This window comes from Pan paniscus, chromosome 5 (assembly GCF_029289425.2).
Source record: "Pan paniscus chromosome 5, NHGRI_mPanPan1-v2.0_pri, whole genome shotgun sequence".
In the NCBI taxonomy this organism is placed as follows: domain Eukaryota; kingdom Metazoa; phylum Chordata; class Mammalia; order Primates; family Hominidae; genus Pan; species Pan paniscus.
Window position 1 is genome coordinate 21,279,111 of NC_073254.2, and position 22,515 is coordinate 21,301,625.

At 44.9% G+C, this 22,515-nt stretch overlaps 1 protein-coding gene across 1 annotated transcript in view; it reads left to right on the plus strand.

The window, feature by feature from the left end:
- Positions 1-19,944, plus strand: part of LY86 (lymphocyte antigen 86) — a 66,804-nt gene extending 46,860 nt beyond the window's left edge. The window contains exons 4-5 of the mRNA XM_003806723.5: positions 14,592-14,644; positions 19,504-19,944. Of these exons, the coding sequence (XP_003806771.3) occupies positions 14,592-14,644; positions 19,504-19,587 (137 nt within the window). The 3' untranslated portion in view covers positions 19,588-19,944. The remainder of the gene's footprint in view (positions 1-14,591; positions 14,645-19,503) is intronic.
- Positions 19,945-22,515: the final 2,571 nt, after the last annotated feature.

The window sequence follows — 22,515 nt, forward strand, 5'->3', positions numbered from 1 at the left end:
TCCCAGCCATGGCCCCACTACCATGGGCTTCATGATTCAGTTGTTTCATGTTCACTGCACATACATTAACAAATGCAAGCCCCAGGAATTCAGGCATTGATTTAGGCTATAACAGAAGGGGAATAAGCAGCTTAACAGAAGCCTAAATTTAAAAATACAGTAGTCTCCTCTTACCTGATAGGGACATGTTCCAAGACCCCTAGTGCATGCCTAAAGCCATGAATAGTAACAAATTTTATATTTACTATTTTCCCCATATATACATATACCTATGATAAAATTCAATTTATAAATTAGCCATAGTTAGAAATTAACAATAACAACTAATAAAATCGAACAATTATAACAATTTACTGTAATAAAAAATATGTGAGTATGGTCCCTCTTTCTCTTCCTCTCTGTCTTTCTCTCTCACTCTCTCTCTCTCTTTCTCTCTCTCTCTCAAAATACCGTAACATTTTCAGGCCACAGTTGACCACAGGTAATTGAGACTGCAGAAAGTGAAACTGCAGATAAGGGGGACTATTGTCTACTGTACATGTTTTCTAGGGTATCACCTATGTTATACTTGTTTGCTCACCTTTGATTTCTGGGCCATTTTAGACTTCCTGCTCCTTCAAAAGCTGCAGGCTTTCCATCCCCGCACTTCATTCCCAACCTCCCCCAATCCTAGCTTCTGGTCCTGCCCTTCAACTGCTGCCAGTATCCCCAGTGACAAAGTGGCTGAGATGGGAACTCATGTGCCTTGGCTCCTCTTCTCGTGGATGGATCTGTAGAGCCATGGAGGGAGTGCTAGCTTTCTGTGACCTGGAAAATTGCACTATTTCGCCTGCCATTATTATCCCCACTGTCATTTTGTAGCTGCAGGCAGCATGTTACCAAAACCAATATTATTATGGAAGCATTTCCTGTCCCCTGACTCATCAGACTGCAGTGCTGCCACTGGAGAGCAGAGACCTTAGCCCAGTCCAGTGGTTCTCAACCTTGAGCAGGCATCAGCATCACCCGGAGCCCAAGTTCAACCACAGTTGCTGGACCTAGCCCCAGGGTTTCCAGTTTTGTACATCAGGTGGGGAGTCTGAGAATTAGCATTTCTTACAAGTCCCCCAGTGAGGTTGATGATGCTGGCCCAGGGACCACACTTTGAGAACCTCTAGCCTGGTGGTTATGCACAAGATTTGAAGCCAGACCTACATAGAGCTGAATCTCTACTGCCACTTACCATTTATGTGACCTCAGACAAGTAACTTAATCTCTCTGAGCCTCAGTTTCCTCATCTGTACAATATAGAAAATACAAGTGACCTCATGGGATAGTCATAAGGATAAAATGGGATAATACACATATAGCCCATAAAATGGCGTTCTGCACACAGCAAGCATTCAATAAGTGATCCATGGCAGCAACTTTGTGCAGCTGATGACAGGTTTCTCAAGCAAGGGCTCTGAGTCCCTCAAGTCATCATCCGTCTCAGACTGGAAGTCTGCATTTTAACAAGGCCCATGAAGAGGCAGTGGAGTCATTGAGGCTTAGAAGTTTAAGACCTTTTCCTTACAGGTAGCAGGAAGATGCCTTTGGTCTAAGCCTGCATATTTTCTGATGGTTGAACAAGGCGAAGTTTCCCTGGCCCTCTTGTCCCTGTGGGGAGAGAGTGTCATTTGCATCTCTCATGGAATTGGAAATTTGAAGCACCATCATCTCCCCTTCATTCCTTTCTTCTTTTCATGTATTATTCCTTGTCTCCAGACTTCAATGGTAGATTTCCTGCTTGTAAATACCAGGCAGCTGCTGCTGCAGCAAATTCATGCAGAATCACCAAAAACAATGGTTTACTTATTGCATTAGCAGAACTCCTACCCTCGAACTGCAAAAAAAAAAAAAAAAAAAAAACAGAACTAAAAGCAGTAGCCACCCTCTAGAGGGTACAAGCAATGACTAAGCAAAAGAGCACTTTTTCTTGCTAAATGGAATGAAAGGAAGCATATTGGTTTTGTTTTTTTTTTTTTAATGAGACGGAGTCTTGCTCTGTCGCCCAGGCTGGAGTGCAGTGTGATGTGATCTCGGCTTACTGCAAGCTCCGCCTCCCAGGTTCATGCCATTCTCCTGCCTTAGCCTCCCGAGGAGCTGGGACTAGAGGCGCCCGCCATCACGCTCGGCTAATTTTTGTATTTTTAGTAGAGACAGGGTTTCACCTTGTTAGCCAGGATGGTCTCGATCTCCTGACCTCGTGATCAGCCCGCCTCGGCCTCCCAAAGTGCTGGGATTACAGGCGTGAGCCACCGCACCTGGCCACATACTGTTTTTTAAGGAATTCTAGAGCCCTGGGTGCTTTCTCCCCATCCTCAAATGCAAGCATGTTTGTAAATGAGCCAACCATGCTGCAACTGTACTTTGACATCAGTCAATTCTTTATGTTCCTTGAGCCCAGCATACTATGACTAAGGATGACCTAGGACCAGAAACACTTTTAATTTTCTAAGACAAAATTCTTTACAAATCCTTGACCGTTATGGAATTTCATAAATCCAGCTCAGTGACATACGTTGATGTAATAATCGTTTAGGAAGCTAATTAAGAAGGCCAACTCACGACTCCCCGACATCACCCAATTGGATCCCAGAGCTGCTGGTATTTGCATTTTAAGAAACTAAACATCCCGAGAGCCCTGATGTGTGTGAGCCCGGAGCCCCCCAGTGTGAGAAACGCAGCCCTCTGTGATGTCTGTTTGTTTAGCTTTCCAGTCGCATTACTCTTTCCCAGCGTTGCCCAGGTTTCTGAGGATCAAGTCAATTTCTTCTTTTTGCTTCCATCATCATCTACTTCATTTCCATTTCTAGGAATCTAATCAGCCCACCAATTTATAAGTCGTATTTTGAATGTCATATAAAGTATTTGTCCACAAAATTTAGGAATTGGTTGGTAGGTGGAACAAAAAAACTTAAATTCTTTTTGCTTTGCTGCTGGAAGTTATGTATCTCTCAGAGGGGGAAACTGGACAGCAGACAAACAGGGCTTGCAGACAGAATGCCACTGAAAAAGTCATTTTCCCTGCTAGGCCCCGCTTCCTCAGCAACAACTAAATAGTCGGCACCATCCAGACAGTAGCTACTGGCCCCTGCAGCCATTAAGTACTAGGAGCATGGCCAGTCCAAAGTGAAATGTACAGAATACACACCGGATTTTGAAGACTTGGTACAAAGTATGAAAAAAATAATGTAAATATCTCATTAAGACTCTTCATATTGGTTCCATGCTGAAATGGTAATATTTTTAATAAGTGGGTTAAACAAAATATATTACTAAATTAATTTTACTTATTTCCTCTTCCTTTTTTTGTATAGTTACTAGAAAATTTTATGTTGCATATATGGTTCACATTATATTTCTCTTAGCCAGTGCTGATCTAGAATTGCACTGTCCAGTATGACAGCCACAAGTCACATGCGGCTATTTGAAGAATTTACATTTAAGTTAAATTAAAAATTCAGTGCACCAGTCCTACCAGCCATATTTCAAGCTCCTAATAGCCACACATGCCTGGTGACTACTGTATTTGATGGTGTAGACACAGAACATTCCCATTTTTGTGGAATGTTCTATTGCACAGATCTGACCTAGTAGTATCTATACTGCTCTATTTTTTTTTATTATTATTATACTTTAAGTTTTAGGGTACACGTGCACAATGTGCAGGCTAGTTATATATGTATACGTGTGCCATGCTGGTGTGCTGCACCCATTAACTCATCATTTAGCATTAGTTATATCTCCTAATGCTATCCCTCCCCCCTCCCCCCACCCCACAACAGTCCCCAGAGTGTGATGTTCCCCTTCCTGTGTCCATGTGTTCTCATTGTTCAATTCCCACCTATGAGTGAGAACATGCGCCCAGCCATCCCATTACTGGGTATATACCCAAAGGACTATAAATCATGCTGCTATAAAGACACATGCACACGTATGTTTATTGCGGCACTATTCACAATAGCAAAGACTTGGAACCAACCCAAATGTCCAACAATGATAGACTGGATTAAGAAAATGTGGCACATATACACCATGGAATACTATGCAGCCATAAAAAATGATGAGTTCATATCCTTTGTAGGGACATGGATGAAATTGGAAACCATCATTCTCAGCTCTAAAGTATTTTTAACAGTCCATCCTGAGCTCGTTTGTGAGTTTATGTTAGAAATTTTACTCTCTGGCCCAGCCCTAAACCCAAGCACTTTCTCTTCTGCTCAAATCCTAGGTTACATCCGTGTCATGGTTCTGAAGGGCCCTTTGTGGAGAGCACAAATACAAACAAGCCACCAGCCTTGTCCCTTCTCAGGCTCATCACCTGGTCCCTCCTTTCTTAATCCAAGGCCGCTGTATTAGCTTTCTATAGCTGCTGTAACAAATCACCATAAACGTAGCCATTGACAACACCATCAATTGATTCTCTTACAGTCTGGATATCAGAAAGCTAGCATCAAAGTATCATAGAATTGTGTTTCTTCTGGAGGCACGGGGAGAGCCGGCTTTCTCGCCTTTTTCAGTTTCTAGAGGCTGCTGCGTTCCTCGGCCCGTAGTGGCATCACTCTACTCTCTGCTTCCATCTCCACCTGGCCTTCTCCTTCTGATCTCCTACCTCCCTCTTATAAGGACCTCTGTGATTACATTGGACCCCCTGGGCCACACAGGGTAATCTCCCCATCTCAAAATCCTTAATTCAGTCATGTCTGCAGAGTTCCTGTTGCCATATAAGGTAACATATTCACAGTTTCTGGGGATTATGATTTGGACCACTTTTGGGGGGCCATTACTAGCCTGCACAACCCCCAAGTGGAAAACCAGCATGCCTTGCTGAACTCTATGTGCCATGTGAAAAGGCCCAAAACTGTGTATAATATGGGAAAAACTCAAACTCCATAGGTTTTCAATTAAAATGCTTTCATAGAAGTCCAACAACTCTGAGAACTTCACAGATAATGCGCTTGCTCACAAATCTGAGGCAAGAGATGAGTCTTTCTGTTAGGAGATTGTATCATTGCTCCCAAGGGCTTCCCTTATTGGGTCATTATTGTCACTTTTCCCCCATGAAACCACCACCTGCATGCCCTCTAACCAGAGGAGAAATGATTTGGCTAGGAGTCAATGACAGCCCATGTGCTGTGCCCATTCTTGGCAAAGAAAGATGGTAAGATGGCAAGGAGTCCTTCATCATGTTTGTCATGGAGAGAAAACCAGCTTATATTAGGAATAAAAAGGGTAGGGAGAGGCCGGGTGCAGTGGGTCACACCTGTAATCCCAGCACTTTGGGAGGCCGAGGGGCACAGATTGCTTGAGCTCAAGAATTCCAGACCAGCCTGGGCAACATAGAGAAACCCCATCTCTGGAACAAAAAAAAAAAAAAAAAAGGCAGGAGGGGGCAGGGATAGCCGGGTGCAGTGGCTATGCCTCTGATCCCAGCAGCTACAGAGGCTGCGGCAGGGAGGATTTCTTGAAGCTGGGAGTTTGAGACCAGACTGGGCAACATAGGAAGACCCCCATCTCTAAAAAAATTTTAAAAATTAGCTGGGCATGGTGGTGTAGTCCCAGCTACTTGGGAGGCTGAGGCAGGAGGATCACTTGAGCCCAGGAATTTAAGGCTGTGGTGAGCTATGATCACACCATTGCACTGCAGCCCTGGGCAACAGAGTGAGATTTCTCTCTAAAAAAAAAAAAAAAAAAAAAAAGAAAAGGAGGGTAGAGATGAGTACATCTCTGAATCACTGCAGAGGCCTAAGGAGAGGACCATGAGTGAAGAAACCCAGGAAAAATTCTAATTTTATAAATGATTCATTACAAGTACACAGTGAATGTTTTCAAGTTGTAAATAACATTAAATTTCTCTAGGTAGTGAAAGGCCGTAAAATAAAATCTCACATGCCTCGTCAAATGGACAGGGAGAGATATCAAAGTAGAGTTAGCTGGAAGCAAAACTAAGATAACTCATGTATAGAAAAAGTCATTCAAACTCACATTATACAGTTATGAGTTCTAAAGTACACTTGTGATTCCAAAAACACCTCAGCAACTATTCCCAGAACACGCTGACCCTTCACACAGCCAATGGGGTGAGACCAAATGCTGGACATCCCCAAGAAACATTTAGAAATAAAGTTGAGCAAGTTCTAATTGTGGAGCAACAGAAATAATCCTCCAACAAACGGCCATTTGACTTGCCAAAGAGTCCCAAAGTTTTCAAATCCACTTTATTAGAGTTAACTTGATTTATTATAGGTTATTCCACTTATGCACTATTGGACACTTGTGTGCTATTCAGGGACAGTAACTCTCCATCCAACTGAATGAAGAAAACAAAGACAGAGTTCACCGTGCCCCCCTGCTGCTTCCTCCAGTCCCTCTTTTCTAAAACTCACAGGCTTCCTCGCATACCCTGTTCCTCCCCTTGGAGCACAGCTGTGATCTTCACCTCTTGTCCCTGTCACTCAGCTCCTGTCTTCTCCCAGAGTGTGAGATTCAGAGAATTCAAAGAGATAATCCAGGGCATGAAAATTCTCCTTCCTGGTCTTTGGCATAAAAGTCAAGGAACAGGTTCCAGGGCATTCGGGTACCATTTCTGAACTAGGTGGTTCCATCACAAGAAACAGGTGCAAACGTATCGGCAGCCAGGTGGCTAGGACCACCACTAGCTCATCCATGGTCTTGGTATACATTAGAAAAAGGGGCACCTTCTTCCAGGAAGTGTTTCTAGTTTGGGGTACCCCCAAGTAAAGCCAGGTTCAAGGACTTGGGGGTGGGTTGTACACTGGGCTGTGGTGTCAGGAAGCAAGGGTGATGGGGAAAGCCAGTAAGAGATGCATCAGGGAGCTGATTACCAGCACAGGGAGCTAGGACTCCATCCCTCAGCAACCCCTGGGGAATCGCAGCGTGTGCCTCAGAATTGTCCTTCTAAGGATCAGGAGGCTTCAGGAGTTCACATCCCTGCACTTCCCAGTTGCCCTTCATGGGCTTCTCTGAAGCAGGAAAGCATGCAGAGGGGCAGCCCCTTGACATGGAGTAACGTCAGAGGCCCTGCTGATGCCCACTCCAGCAGCCGGGATTCCACCAGGGGCTGAGAGGATGTGACCCAGACCACTAAAAGCATATGCTGCTGGGATTCAGTCCAGTCCTTGGCTACAGGCCCTGACCCAGTAGGGCACAGCTGGATTTCTGATCCCACTTAACCCTGAGCCAGGCACATTCTGTGCAACTGTATGGGGAGAACTGGAAGAACCCCCTCTGAAATGGAGCAGCCAAGCCTGCAGCACTGAGAGTCCCGGGAGGACCCCTCCAGGAGAGACACAAAGGACTCAGAGGCTCAGAGGATAAGAGTTGAATGGCCCAGGAGCTTGAGGAGATGCCAAATTAGGACACACTGAAAAATAATACTAAAAAGTTACAATTAGGCCTGGCTTAGCCTGGAGCTTACCTACCCACACTGCCTGGAATCCATGGAAACCTGAAGAAACCTCCAGCCTTTAAGGCCCACTGGGATCTAGCTACAGTGACATTCGCCCTGAAGGCAGTGGACACTCTTATCAGTCCCTACTCCAAGGCAAGTTTGTTATTACCTTAAATGAGAGCCCTAACTTACCAGCTCCAAGTCTTAAGGGAACAGTAAGGACTACATCCTCGAGGGTCAGAAACTGAAGAAAGCAAAGCTTCAGATCAGAGGGGATGGGATGAGAAGCAGTGCCTGGGCCTTCCCCATCTTCCAGATCTGGTTCTCTCAGGAAATACCCAGAGGTAAGGAGAGGAATAAAGACTGTATCCAGAGCTCACTAGAATAAAGCCATGCACTCCCTCCCTCCTCCTCCTCCGGAGACGATGCTCTTGGTTGGTCTGGAACATCCTTCCCACCTTCCTCTTCGTCCTCTGGCCCCTCACCTTGGTCCTCCATGCACCAGATGTCATCACAGACTCTGAGCTTCCTCCCACTTTGCTCTTGGCCTCACCTGGAGGGGAGAGTGAGGGCTGCATCCTCCCAGGTTGACACTGCCTCCCTGCATGCAGGTATCCCTTCCAGATACTGATTTCATCTCCTTTGGATATATATATACCTAGAAGTGGGATTGCTGAATCATATGGAAGTTCTATTTTTAATTTTTTGAGGAATCTCCACACTGTTTTCCACAGTGTCTGTACTAATTTACATTCCCACCGACAGTGGGAATTTCTCACAGACTTAGTCACAGTAGCCAAGATGTAAAAACAACAGCGACAGATGAACGGATAAAGAAAATTTGGTCTATACACACAATGGAATATGATTCAGCCTTAAAAAAGAAAGAAATTCTGCCATTTGCAACAACGTGGACAAACCTGGAGGACCTTATGCTAAACGAAATAAGGCAGACAAACATTGCATGATCTCACTTACAGGTGGAATCCAAAAATAAAAGTCAAACTCATAGTAAGAGTAGATGAGTGGTTGGCAGAGTCTAAGGAGCATGGGAAAAGAAGAGATGGTGGTCAAAGGGTGCAAACTTGCAGTTAGAGGATGAGTAAGTTCTGGAGACCTAACGTACAGCGCAGTGACTACTGTTGATCACAATGTATTGTGCATTGCTAACGGAGTAGCTCTCCAGTGTTCTCACTACACACAAACACACACGCACGCACACAAGCATGCATACACACAAAAACGCACATACATTCACACACAAATGCATGCATGCACACAAACACACACATGCAGGCACACACATGCACACACACACGAAAGGTGACTATGTGAGGATATGCTAACCACATTATACAACTTAAATATATACAATTTTTATTTGTCAATCATTTCTCAATATAACTGGGGCAAAAAAGAACACTGCTTCCCCTCTACCCTGCCCTACTGGGCCCAGCAGGTGGGGAAGGGACTCAAAATGCTAGGTAAATGAATGAATGATTTTTTAAACAAAAATATTTGTTCTGGATATGCCAATTGGCCTAGTCATCATAATTATAACTCTTGAGTATTTTTATACTGTTAAGCACCCTAAAAATGCTTCAGCATTAATGTACATTTTATAATAAATTTGGGAAATTGGCAGGAATTCCAGCAAGATCCTAGCAAGGGCTAGGAAATGGGGAGAGGGTTGCCTAAAAGAGTTCATGCAGTCAGCAGGCTGCATCTGCGCTGGTTATTGAGAACAAAAAGAGGCAGACCAAGACACAGGACCAGCCGGGTGCAGTGGTTCAGGCCTGTAATCCTAGCACTTTGGGAGGCCAAGGTGGGTGAATCACTTGAGCTCAGGAGTTGGAGACCAGCCTGGACAACATGATGAAACTCCATCTCTACAAAAAACTAGGCATGTATGGTGGCACGCACTTGTAGTCTCAGCTACTCAGGAGGCTGAGGTGGGAAGATGGGAGGATCACCTGAACCTGGAAGATGGAGGTTGCAATGAACCGAGATTGCACAACCTGGGTGACAGAGCCAGACCCTGTTTCAAAAAAAAAAAAGGAAGACACAGGCCCTCGCATCAAGTTGATGTCACCCAAAACCCTTGGGACCTTTTATTTTCACAATTTAAAAACCAATTTTCTTTTCAAAAAGACACTCAATGACAATCACCCAAAGATCTGGGTCAAAAAAAAAAGCTGATATTCAGAAATGACTTCAAGTGTTCAGAACCAGGGAGGTGAATTTCTTTAATCCACTGCACATTAAAAACTGATAAAGATTGCACATGAAGGGAACGGAAGAAATGGGTGCAAATATACTGGGGCTCTTTTTATAGTCCTGGAGTGTGAGAATGTTAATTAAAGGAATCTCAGAATTGGAGAGGATCTGAGAAAGGATGGAGTGAAAATTTAATTTTAGGTGTTGTTTTATCAGGTTAAAAAAAAAGACAATTTCATGAGTTACTTGCAGTTACCTCAAGAACTTCATGAGCCCCCAAAAAAGCTCCAATTGAAACTGTAAACTGTAAGAGACCAATTTAATGAAAACCTCTCAGCCCAGTGAAGGACCTCTTAATGGTGAAGAACACAAATGAGCAAACCCCGGGAGCATTAAATAAGCATAACAAAATGTTAGGTATCATTAGAGTGTTGTTCTTCAAAGAGTCATACTCATCCATTTTTTAAAACAAAAGTTTAAAAAAAAGGCACAGACAGAACTTAGAAGTTACATATACTGGCTCAAGCAAGAAGCTCCAAAACCTAGTCTCATTGCATATTTCAGCATCCACCAAGTGAATGTCCATTCTGTTACTGTTTTTCACACCTGGGTAAATAATAATATAGTTAATAACTAATTGCCATTTCTACCCTTCCTGGGGACCACATTCTGCTCAGCGGCTTTACACACAAGTTCTCCAGTCCTCTCAATGCCCTATGGGGAGGCATTGCTATTTCGATTAGCAAGCACAAAAGCTGAGTTGCAGGATGGCTGAGCAAATTGCCCAACATCACTTAGCTAGTGAGTCGGAGAGCTGGGTCTCAAACCCAAGTCTGTCTCCTTCCTAGGTCAAGGAAGGAAGGAAGGAGGCTGTGCCACCCTACAGCAATTTGTAGAATTTGTAGAATATACCTGCACAATTTGTAGAATATACCTGCATAAAGCAGGTATAAACATGCCCAAGGGAACCCAGCCAGATCAGACAGGGATGGCACACCAGTCCTTGTTCTTGGATTCTGCTCCTGAGCCACACTGTGTCCAAACCCTGATAGCCAGCAGGAGTGCTCTTGGCTTGTTCATGCCCGTAGCAGCCACATCCTGAGTTGCAAGCAGAAGACACCCAATCCAGCCAACAAAAGCAAAGGGAATTTCTTGAAAGGACATTTAGGAGTCACAGAATTGGCAAGAAAGCTGGAACACCAGGCAGAAAGTGGGCAGCTCTAGAGACTGATGAGTTCTGCTTCTCTTGCCAGAACAGATTGGGAAGGGGTCTCTTTGTCTCTCTGCTCTGATTATCTTGGCTTGGGTCAGAGAGTATCTACTGGGAAAAAGATAACTTCCAAAAATGAAATCATGTTCCAGTAGCTGAACCACTGCGGTGCATATCTTTTAGGGGCACCATTAGCATAGATTGCAATGCAAGGGTGCATCCTCAGGCTGGGCAAAGCACCAGCATGAAAAATGAACCCCGGGCAGGATGTCCCTCTGAACCCTCTATATGTAACCACATATTAGTTACAGTGCCTACATGTACTGCTCAGACAGGTTAAGTAACTTGCCCAATTAATAGAAAAAAGAGCTCAGATTCAAGCCCAGATAGTCTGACCCCTGGACGTGTGCTCTTAGCCACAATGCTTCGAATACACAGTTTGCAGTGCTGAGGGATCACGGGGGAGGCAGTCATCACTGAGGGGCTGGGCAAGGCATCATCCTTCTTGCTGACTTCAATACTGATGTGGATGGCCCACCAAGCACCATGATGTCTCAGTTCTTTCACCTGCTTACTTCCAACAAGCATTTCCATCTTTACACCTCAACCACCATCTCTTATGTCAACCCTGGATATCTCACAGCCTGTAAAAATGCACCCTTTCTGAAATCTAAATGTCAAGCCCTCTGCCATGTGGCTTCCTCATATCCTGCCAGCTCACCAATTCTAGCACCTTGACTGCAATAATAGAAACTCCATTCAACTCACTTCCCCACTGTTACAATCAACAATTCCCTCCTGCCTTCACTTTCTTCCTTACTCGCCATAGATTCTATGGTCTATTATTATAATCTTTTCCTTGCATCTAACCCAACAGCCTTGACTTTCTCTTCTTTTCATTCTTGTCCAGTGAAACTCCAACCCAACCATTGACCTTCAGTAGCATCAGAGCGGCTGAATGTCTCTAAGAAAATATACATCTGGGCTAACTGGAGTATCTTTAAATTTATGGCCACAAACCTCAAAAAAAGCACTCAACACTGCCTAGAAATCTTACTGTATTTCTCAAGTAGATTTCTTCCCCACTGTCCATGAATATTGTATTCCTCCTTTTGCTACTCAACACAACACAGGCACTCGCCATCTAGTGCCCCCTACCTGTCTGTGACCTTCACTGCAAAAATGAAAGTAATCAGTCAGGAGCCCCACTATTGGTTTACTGGCCCATCTACAAACGTATCTACACCTGAACTCATTCTGCTCTGTTTTCTCTCCTACAATTGTGGGAGTAATATTCATGCTTCTCTCAAATGCAGGAGGGAGTGTTAATAGCCTTCCTTTCCACCTTCTTAAACCCTTCATGTCTTCAGTTATTCCCTCTTCTGCATCTTCAATCTCTCTTTCTACAAGATTATTCCCTTGGAACAACAAATATGGTACAGTATCTCCCATCTTGAACAAAGAAACAAGCCATTCTTAATACCACACTCTCCTTCAGTTATCTTTTCTTTTCTTTTGCTCCCTCTTATAACAAAACTCTTACTTCCTCACCTCCTTATCTCTCTTCAGTCCACCCCATTCAGGCATCTGTACTCATCTCTCCAGTGTTCTTGTCAAGGTCACCAAATGACCTCCATGTTGCCAAATCCACTGCACAGTTCTGTTCTCATCTTACTCAAACTCTCAGCAGCCGCATTCAGCATGGCTGGCAATACCCTCCTGTTTGAAAAACATTCAACTCCTGGCTTCCTTGATCCCTCAGTCTCTGACTACCATCCACTCCACTGACCATCTCTTCTTAATCTCCTTGGTTGGCTTCTCCTCAACCCAACCTCTGAATGTTGGAGGGCCTCAGGAGGTCCTGTCCTCTCCTCTGTTGATTAATTCTATCTCCTTTGGATGAGGGAGGCATCTCATCCTGTCCCATGGCTTAATCACCACATGTTAATAACTCTGATATTCATAGCTCCATTCTTACCTTTTCCCTAAAATTCCAGACTTGTATAGCCAACTGCTTCCAAGGATTCTTATTAACCATCTCCCAGAAATAGAGCTCTTCAATCATCACACACACACACACACACACACACACACACACACACACTTCCTCACCAGGCTTCCCTAATCTCAATAAATGGCACCCCCATCTATCCAGATGCTCAAACCAAAACCTTCCTGGCCCCCACTCTCTATACCCACTCATCAGTGGGTGCTATCACCCAACACAGCTGTGATCTCATTCATGTTCCCTACCTCCACCACCACCACCCTTCACCAATCCATCATTTACCTTGGCCACAGAAGAGCCTTCACACTTGGCCTCTCCTCTGCATTCTCTACACAGCAGAGTGTCTCTGCAAAACATAAGTTAGCTATTTTGACATGACTTTTGACACATTTCCACTGCCTCTGGAATGAAATCTGAACTCCCTACCATTTCCTGCAGGTCCTGAAATATCTGTCACCCCTCAATCTTTCCAAGCTCTTCTCAACACAGTTGCTCTTGTTCACTGTGCTTCAGCAGTCTCATCTCCCTCTATCCTCCCAATTTCCTAAACTCTTTTCCACATCAAGGCCTCTGTCCTTATTTTGTTATTCTGAGATGATCTTCCCCCAGCTATTTAAATGCTTGGCCCATTCTGCTCCTTCAGGACTTGGCTCAAATGCTACCTCCTTACAGACGCCTCCATGACCTGCCACCCTGTGGAACATGGTGCCTCCCAGTTCCTGGCATTAGCAAGTATTCATGGAGTGCTTCCCAGGCATTGTTATTAGTGCTGTTTATTGACTACCTCTTTTAATTCCCCACCACCCTAGGAAGTAGTTACTGTTATTGTCATTATCTTACCCATCTTGGAAAAAAAAAAAAAAAAAAAACAAAAACAAGGAAACTGAGCCCAAAGAGATAACAACTGTCCACAGTCAACTAATCTTGGGACTTAACCCTGAGCAACCTGGATCCAGCCTGGCCCCTTCCCCACCACACCCTCCTGCCTCTCTCATATTACTTGGTGTCTCTTTCCAGCACTTGTTACAATCTGGATGTCGTCTTGTTTAGTTATTTCTGAATCATCATTCTCCTCAGTAGAATATGCATTAGTTCATTTTCATACCACTATGAAGAAACACCCAAGACTGGGTAATTTATAAAGAAAAAGAGGTTTAACAGACTCACAGTTCCAGAGGGCTGGGGAGGCCTCACAATCATAGTGGAAGACAAAGGAGGAGCAAAGGCACATCTTATACGGTGGCAGGCAAGAGGGCGTGTGCAGGGGAACTGCCCTTTATAAAACCATCAGATCTCATGAGACTTATTCACTATCACGAGAACATCACAGGTAAAATCCACCCCCATGATTCAGTTACCTCCCATTGGGTCCCTCCCATGACATGCAGGAATTATGGAAACTACAATTCAAGATGAGATTTGAGTGGGGACATAGCCAGATCTTAACAGAATGTAAGCAATATGTGGACAGAGACTTCTTTTTTTTCATCCCAGGATCCCCAGGGCCTGCCACATGGAAGGTGCCCGACCAATATTTGTGGCATGAATGAATAAGTCAATGAATGGTAGGTGTAGATCAGGAAATGAAAACATTTCTAGCAATAGCTGCTCTTATTTTGGTGCCAACAATTGTCACATATCTGTGTAACCACAAATCATATGAATGAATCATTTTTTTAAATGCTTGAATAACATCATCTATGCTTTATATATTTTTTCAGAGCAGATTTACTATGCTGGGCCTGTCAATAATCCTGAATTTACTATTCCTCAGGTAAGATATTACTTACTTCTTGTATTAAACAGTTTGTTTCTTGAAGAAGAAGAAGGCTAGAAGGAGGAGGGAAAGGAGGAGAAACCAAGAAAGAAGAGAAGGAAAGAATTAAACAGTTTAAAACTTATCCATAGGCCATCCCTGCAAAAACCCTTTCTTAATAAAACTGCTGCTTCAGAGTGGGCACTTGAAATTTCTTGACACACTGGCTTTGTCATTTTGGCATTTAATATTTTACATGTCAGTAAACCTTAGGGAATCCTCCGAGTACAAACCTCCCACTGAGAGGGATGCCAGCGTCTTGTCCAGCAGGATTACGGCATTTGTGGGGTTCCATATGGCAGTGCTGCTGGGCTGTGTGGGCGGCACCATGCATGTGCTGGGACCGAGCTCAGGAGGCTGGCAGTTCAGAGAAAGGAAGATGCACAAGCCATGAAGGCATGAAGGTCCTCCAGTTACTGTCCTTTCATTGTTACTCATAAGCTGCCACTAAGTCAATAAAATGCCCACATCCTTAGCATTTGCTGGCAAAGCTCACAGCTAAGAGTAGAATTTTCCACTAATTCCTTTCTGTTCAAGATAATGTGACATTATTAAATGACTCAATTTACATCACTCTGCTATAAGCAATAAATGTTCAATATGCTACCCCTCAGATAATGTTTTTTTTTTTTTTGAGACAGAGTCTTGTTCTGCCTCCCAGGCTGGAGTGCAGGGGCGTGATCTCAGCTCACTGCAACCTCTGCCTCCCGGGTTCAAGCTATTCTTCCGCCTCAGCCTCCCAAGTAGCTTGGACTACAGGCACACGCCACCACGCCCAGCTAATTTTTGGATTTTTAGTAGAAACAGGGTTTCACCATATTGGCCAGGTTGGTCTCGAACTCCTGACCTCGTGATCCTCCCGCCTCGGCCTCCCAAAGTGCTGGGATTACAGGCCCCTCAGAGAATCTTATGGAACAATATGAAAAGGATCACAAAAATGTGATTTTTTAAAATGCATGCTGATGTATTCAGTACATGTGAGATTTGGTTATGTGTATGTAATATGTAGTGATCAAATCAGGGTATTTAGGATGTCCGTCAATGAATACATTTTTGTTAACTATAGTCACCCTACTCTGCTATCAAACACTGAATTTATGTCTTCTATTAACTGTGTGTTTGTACCCTTCAACCCACTTCTCTTTATACTCTCCCTCTTGTCCTCTCCCTCCCCACTCTGGTATCTATCTTTCCACTCTCTATCTCCATGTGATCATGTTTTTTAGCTCCCACAGATAATTGAGAATAAACAATATTTGTATTTGTGCCTGGCTTATTTCACTTAAGATAATGACCCCCAGTTCCATCCATGTTGCCACAAATGACAAGATTTTATTCTTTTTTATGGCCATATAGTATTCCATTGTGTATATATACCACATCTTCTTTATCCATTCATTCATACATAGACACTTAGGTTGATTCCATGTCTTTGCTTTAGTGAATAGTGCTGCAGTAAGCATGGGGGTGCAATTACAAAAATGTAATCACTTTAAATAGTTTCGTTTACAACCTCATCCTTTCAGTTCTCCAAAACCTGTATTTGGCTGAAGAAAAAGGTCTCTTTCTCCATAATCTCTAACTTAGTTTCACCTCTGGGTTTGTTTCCTTTCTTTCCCAGCCTCTGCGTTCCTATGTCAGAGTGCCATCTTGCTACCATCTCAGATTTCCACTATCATTGCTCTTGCAGCTGGGAAGTCTCCAGCCCTCTCCCTCTGGAAATCTCTAGTTTCCTCCTCAGGCCTTTCAGTAAAATACAAAAGTTTTGCAAGAAAGAAAAACTACACCTGTCTTCACTTCTAGTATGAGGGGCCTAAACTCTCCCAGAGAGTTCCATTTTTCTTTAAATCTTTGCTATTTGAATTGTTTTTCTTTCCCCATTGTTCTTCTGACCCTCCTCCCAACTAGAGGCTGACTTAAAATTTACTAACAATTGACTTTCACTTTTGCATTGTTGGCTTCTTTTTAAACCAGTTACTCAGCAACTGTTATAAGATAGAAGGGAAAAGAACTTCTTAAAGTCAGAAAACCCCTTTGAAAGTAAGTTGAGAGGCCAGGCACAGTGCCTCATGCCTGTAACCCCAGCACTTTCGGAGGCCGAGGCAGACAGATCACTTGAGGTTGGAAGTTCAAGACCAGCCTGGCTAACATGGTGAAACCCCGTCTCTACTAAAAATACAAAAATTAACCAGTCATGGTGGTGCACGCCTGTAATCGCAGCCACTCGGGAGGCTGAGGCATGAGAATCGCTTGAACCCAGGAGGTGGAGGTTGCAGTGAGCTGAGATCACACCACTGCACTCCAGCCTGTGCAACAGAGGAAGACTCCATCTCAAAAAAAAAAGAAAAAAGGTTGACCAGATAAGTAAAAAGCTTTATTTTAATCATCTACAGTGCATGAAGGAAGTGCAGAACGTAAGTTCTTCAACCGCTGATGGTACTCAAGCAAATATTGCCCAGTGTGAGGGCATCGCATGTACAGCAGAGAGAGCTGGAGGCCTTAATCCCAAAATGGGCTCCCTACACCGGCTGTAGGTCAGCCGTGGCCGGCCCCCAATGCACGGAGGCTTTGCTTTCTTAATATGGAACAGACACAGTTCAAAGACTTTTGGTTGTAAAAGACGTACCCCATATCCCCTCCTCCAGCTAAATCCTCCAGAGATGGGCTCTGGGCTAATGGCAGTTCCCATGTGGCCAAAAACGCTCCCACTCAGCGATCATTCTCCAGGGTCTTGGTATTATTTCCCTCTGAACTCATCCAACCCCTTGGCCCGGATTGAAGCCCTACCTGCTGTCCTCTGTCTATGCCTCCTGCTTTCTGAATGAGAATTTAGGGGATCCTTTGGGCTCCCGAAGCATGTGGACAACAACTCGTAGGCACAGCCTGACCCATGTATTGCCAAAGGTGCACCTACAAATTCCTAACTTACAAACTCTGTGCCCTCCTCAACAGCAGAAACGCTGCACTCAGTCCTTCCCTACCCTGGCCTCCTGGCCTCCCAGCACACACTTCCACCTGCCTCCAGCCTGGCACGCTTGCCTAAATATTCTTATCTCTTATACCAGAGTCTGTGATATCTGTAATTCATAATCTAGAACCCCTTCCTTCAAATACAACAGCTCCTCTTAGGTTCGTAATGTAGTAATGAAAAATTCATGTGGTGTTCAATCCATTTGTAGGTGTGTGTCTAAATGCACATAGAGATTTTAAAGAAAAGTACATGAGGAGGAAGAGAAGGATGAAACACAACGAGATATAAATTTGAGCCGGTCTTTACTCATAATTAATTCTCTAACATTTGGACTGCTTTGGTTATATTCCTAACACTGTTTCTAAAATTACAGCTGCTCAATATTTGAGGAGTGTGACTCATGGGAGCGTCTAGAATCATGGAATCACACCCAAGGCACCATCCAGAGCACAGCCTGGTTCTCTTGAATACAATTTCAGTGTTGGGGACTCCACTCTCTTTGGAAGCTCTGCTCATTGCTAGAAAGTTGCTCTCTTCTAACAAAAGCCACCTTTCATGTAGCTTCTCTCCAGTGGCCTCACCTACTCCTTCCCTCTTGCTTTATACAGATTAAACTCTTTCCTCCTTTGGGTGACAGGCAGTTCAAAGATGTGCCAGCAGTCTCCTGGCCTCTTCTGCCACAGTCCCTCTGCTCTGCTTGCGACCCTCCCACCACCCCAGAGCATTTTCCTCTCCAGATTCGTGTCTACAAACACATCACCGCTCTGTGGCTGCTGGGGTGCAGGACTGGGGCGCTGGCAGCAAGCTGGCAGCAAACAAAACCGGAATGGCTCTTCTACAGTCCTCATAGGACCTGGCTGCCAGGTGGCTTCTGCCAAGCTGACTGCAAAGGAAGGGAGACCTCCTCACAGTGTTGCTGCCAGCAAGGATCCCCAAAGGCAGCCATTCTTTCTGTGATGGTGCATTTTGGTTTTGTGCTGGTGAACTGTGCTCCCCGGGGTCTTCTCTGTCTGAGCATACAAACCTTTCTCCTTCCAGTTGCTCAGGCCAGGAGCCTTGGAGTCACCTTTAACCCGTCTCTTTCTCTCCCACCCACTTGCGTTTCCTCAGCGGATCCTATCGGCTGTTCTTTCAAAATCTCTCTGGCACCCAAAGCCTTCCCCCACCTCCACCTCTACTCCAAGTCATCTTCATCTCTCACCTGGATTCCTGCAATCGCCTCCCATCTGGGCTTTTCAGTGAGGCAGCCAGAGGGATCTTACCGACACAGGCGCCAGGGCAGGCCACCCTCTCCTGACCACAGTCCCTTTCAGAGTGGAAGCTGATGTCCCCGCCATGGCCTTTGAGACCGTAAGAGTCTGGCCTCCTGTGTTGCCCTTACCTCACCCCCCCCATCCCCCCCTCTCCCTGCAGCCCCACTGGCCTCCTTCTGCCCCTCTAAGGTGGGGGCCCCAGCCCATAGCAGCACTGCACCTTCTTGCATCTGCTTCAGGTCTTTGCCTAAATGTCGTCATCTCAGCAGGGCCTCCTTTCACCACCCTGCTCAAAATTGCAGACCAGCACTTGCCTTGACCCATCCAGTGCTTCCATCCACTCCCTTCCTGCATGAGTTTTCTCCATGACATGAGCACCTGACACACCATACATAGTCACATATCATAAGGGTGGTCTGTCTCTCCCAGAGATGCTGTCAGCTCCACAGGGCAGGGGTTGGCTTGTCTTGTTCTACGTTATCCGCAATGTCCAGAACAGCACCCAGCACATACAAGGTTCTCTGTAAATATTTGTTAAATGGTTAATTGTACTGTGGGTCACACGTCTAATACTTGACCTGTGCCCCTTGCAGGGAGAATACCAGGTTTTGCTGGAACTGTACACTGAAAAACGGTCCACCGTGGCCTGTGCCAATGCTACTATCACGTGCTCCTGACCGTGGCCTGTAGCAAAAATCACAGCCAGCTGCATCTCGTGGGACCGCCAAGCTCCTCTGACTGAACCAACTGCGGGAGGAGAAGCAGCCGATGACAGAGAGAGGCTCTACAAAGAAGCGCCCCCAAAGAGTGCAGCTGCTAATTGTAGTCCCAGGACCAGACATCCCCAGACTCCACAGATGTAATGAAGTCCCCGAATGTATCTGTTTCTAAGGAGCCTCTTGGCAGTCCTTAAGCAGCCTCGAGGGTCCATCCTTTTTCTCTAATTGGTCGCCTCCCACCAGACTCACCTGCTTTTCAACTTTTTAGGAGTGCTTCCTCACAGTTACCAAGAATAAAGAAAGCTGGCCACCATTGTTCATTGTGGTTTGTTCAAAGAATCTTACTACAATGCTGTAGTTAAAAAGTCATTTCCTCCAGATACAGTGCCGGATGCTGGTGCAGCATAAGCAGTTCCAAGAAATTCAGGAGGGTGATAGCCTGGCTAAAATTAGAGCGCTGGGAAAATGTGCCATTGCTTCTCCTGGGCAGGCCCCCACCCTTGGACCACGAGGGCCGAGAAGCTGATGCAACCTCACGAATAGGGACATCATACTCTCGCTTATCCAAACACTCATTTCACCTTCATCCCTCAAAGCATGATTACACTTGACCTCAGCACATGCTGGCGTTCATTACTGCATTCATTAATGAATGCAAGGAATAACTCCTGAACACTTGATGTGTATCAGGCGCTGTGTTCTTAAGTTGTCTTCTACGATGCTCTCCATAAATGAGCATGTTGCCCATGCTACTTCCAGAGCCATTTCTGCGGCCCCGTCTTCTCTCCTGGGATGCACCGATTGCATGGTGGGCTGCATAGCCCCTTCACCATCCAATGCCCCTGTCCTTCCAGTGTCCCTGCTGGCCCTCTTGCTCCTGCTAAGGGGCTGGAGTAAGGTGGGTGAGTTGACACTATCATTCATAAAAATGCCACTATATTAGAGATTAAAAGAGAAAAAAATTCCATAGTTTAAAAAACAGTAGTTGCTATTAATCACTGTTTATACATCATTAAACCACCTAGAATAGCAGGTCAAAAATGCCTGGCAAACTTTAAAACCAGCATCTGAGGTTTTCTGGGTTATGAGCAGGCAAAATTGCAGCAGCGTCCTCGCCTAGGCCCATAATGCTCGAGGGAAAAGACGTGCGTGGTCATACTAGGCTCAGGAGCAAACCTCTGAACGTACATGGGGCTGACGGTGTTACGCACCAGCATAGCAAACGATTCCTGCCCCTGGCCATTCCCTCTAGCTTGAGACGTTCACCTCTCTCCCTTTTCAGTAACCATCATCACGAGTAGTAAAGTCCCTGGCTAGACTCTGTGTATGCACATGTTCTAACAGTACAAGACAGCTGTCACAGCCTTCCAAAGACACAGGTGGAACTCAGCCAGTCCCTTCCCAATCCCTTTGCCCTCTTCTTTAAATTGACTGTGTGGGTGTGTGTGCGTGAGAGAGAGAGGGAGGGAGAGAGAAAGTTTCAGATGCTATAGGTTTGTGTTAAACTGGAATTTCCATATATGGAGACTATCCTAGTCATAGCTGAATATACAAGTACACAGCCGTTTCACTAAGGACATGATTCGAGAGAAAAAAAAATGTTTCTTTGTCTCAGAATATGTCTTTTCTTAGTGTCCTGTCATGGGCCTTACATTTCACCATTAGTTTTATTCCAGCAAGTTGAAAACATATTTCAATGTTCAGGAGTCTCCTCTTGGAATACGAACAGCCCTGCTAGGAGAAACGCTAGAGTCTGTCACTATTTAACACTCTGGCAGGATGTAGTAACTAAGATGACTTTGAAAGGGCCAGCCCAGGAAGCAGGGGTGTCAGGGGAGGTGGGTGACCCCAAGCCGAGCCCTCTCAGGCTAGCCATTGTGTGGTTACTGGCTGGGGCGGGGTCAAAGTGCCCAGACAATCTATCAAACTAAATTGACTTCTCCTTTAAAGAGAATTGCTACTGTTTCAAAAATCACTATCAACAACTCCAAAAATGTGTCCTCAATAAACTCTTCTGAAGAAAAAAAAAAAACAGCTTGGTTCAGGATGATGCAGTGCCGCCACAATTAAGGAATTATTATGAAAATCAGCCAGCTTCAGACATTGGAGTGCCCACCAGCCCTTCTTTATATTTTGAGGGCAATTTCCATCGTTACGTATAGAACGTTTTAAAAAATATTTTTGAGGAACATTCCAGTGCCCAAGGGAAGCTTTGTCAGGCTAGAGTCTAGGCAGAATGCTGAAAAGCCCCTCAGGACAGTGTGATCGCATCTCTTAGAACGTTTTGGCTATGAGGAACAGAGAACTCAATTGAATCTGGCTTATGCATAGGGGACTAGGTTGTCTCCCATGACTACTGAGTCCCAGGGTGGTTTAGGTGTCAGCCAGCGTTTGCTGCTGAGGTTCATTCATCATCGGCTCTTCACCTCCATTTCTCCACAGTTCTTCCACCTCGGGTCTCCTGGAATATTGCCTTTACCCTCGGACAGTCTGTCCCACAATAGCAAATCATTTCAGTAGCTGGAGACCTCACATCCACACTGTCCACAGTACAGAAGGCAAAAGAGACCTTTATCCCAAAACCCTGTTACTCATTCCGATTAGAATGGCTTGGGTCACATGACCTCTCCTTGTAACCACAGCAGACCAATCTGGTTCAACTCTTATATGATAAAGTTGTGAGTTGTTTTTCGGTTGCCATGGACCCCAGGTTGAAGGTTATGTAACCCGAGCATGCCCAGATGAACCAAGTATGAGACCACAGGGGGACCTCAGTGCAAGACTGAGGAGTGGGAACTTAATTAAGAAGTGAACACGGCATGTCAGGATCCAGGATCCAATCATATCAGTTTCTAGCATCACCCCATGACGGGATCCAATCAGATC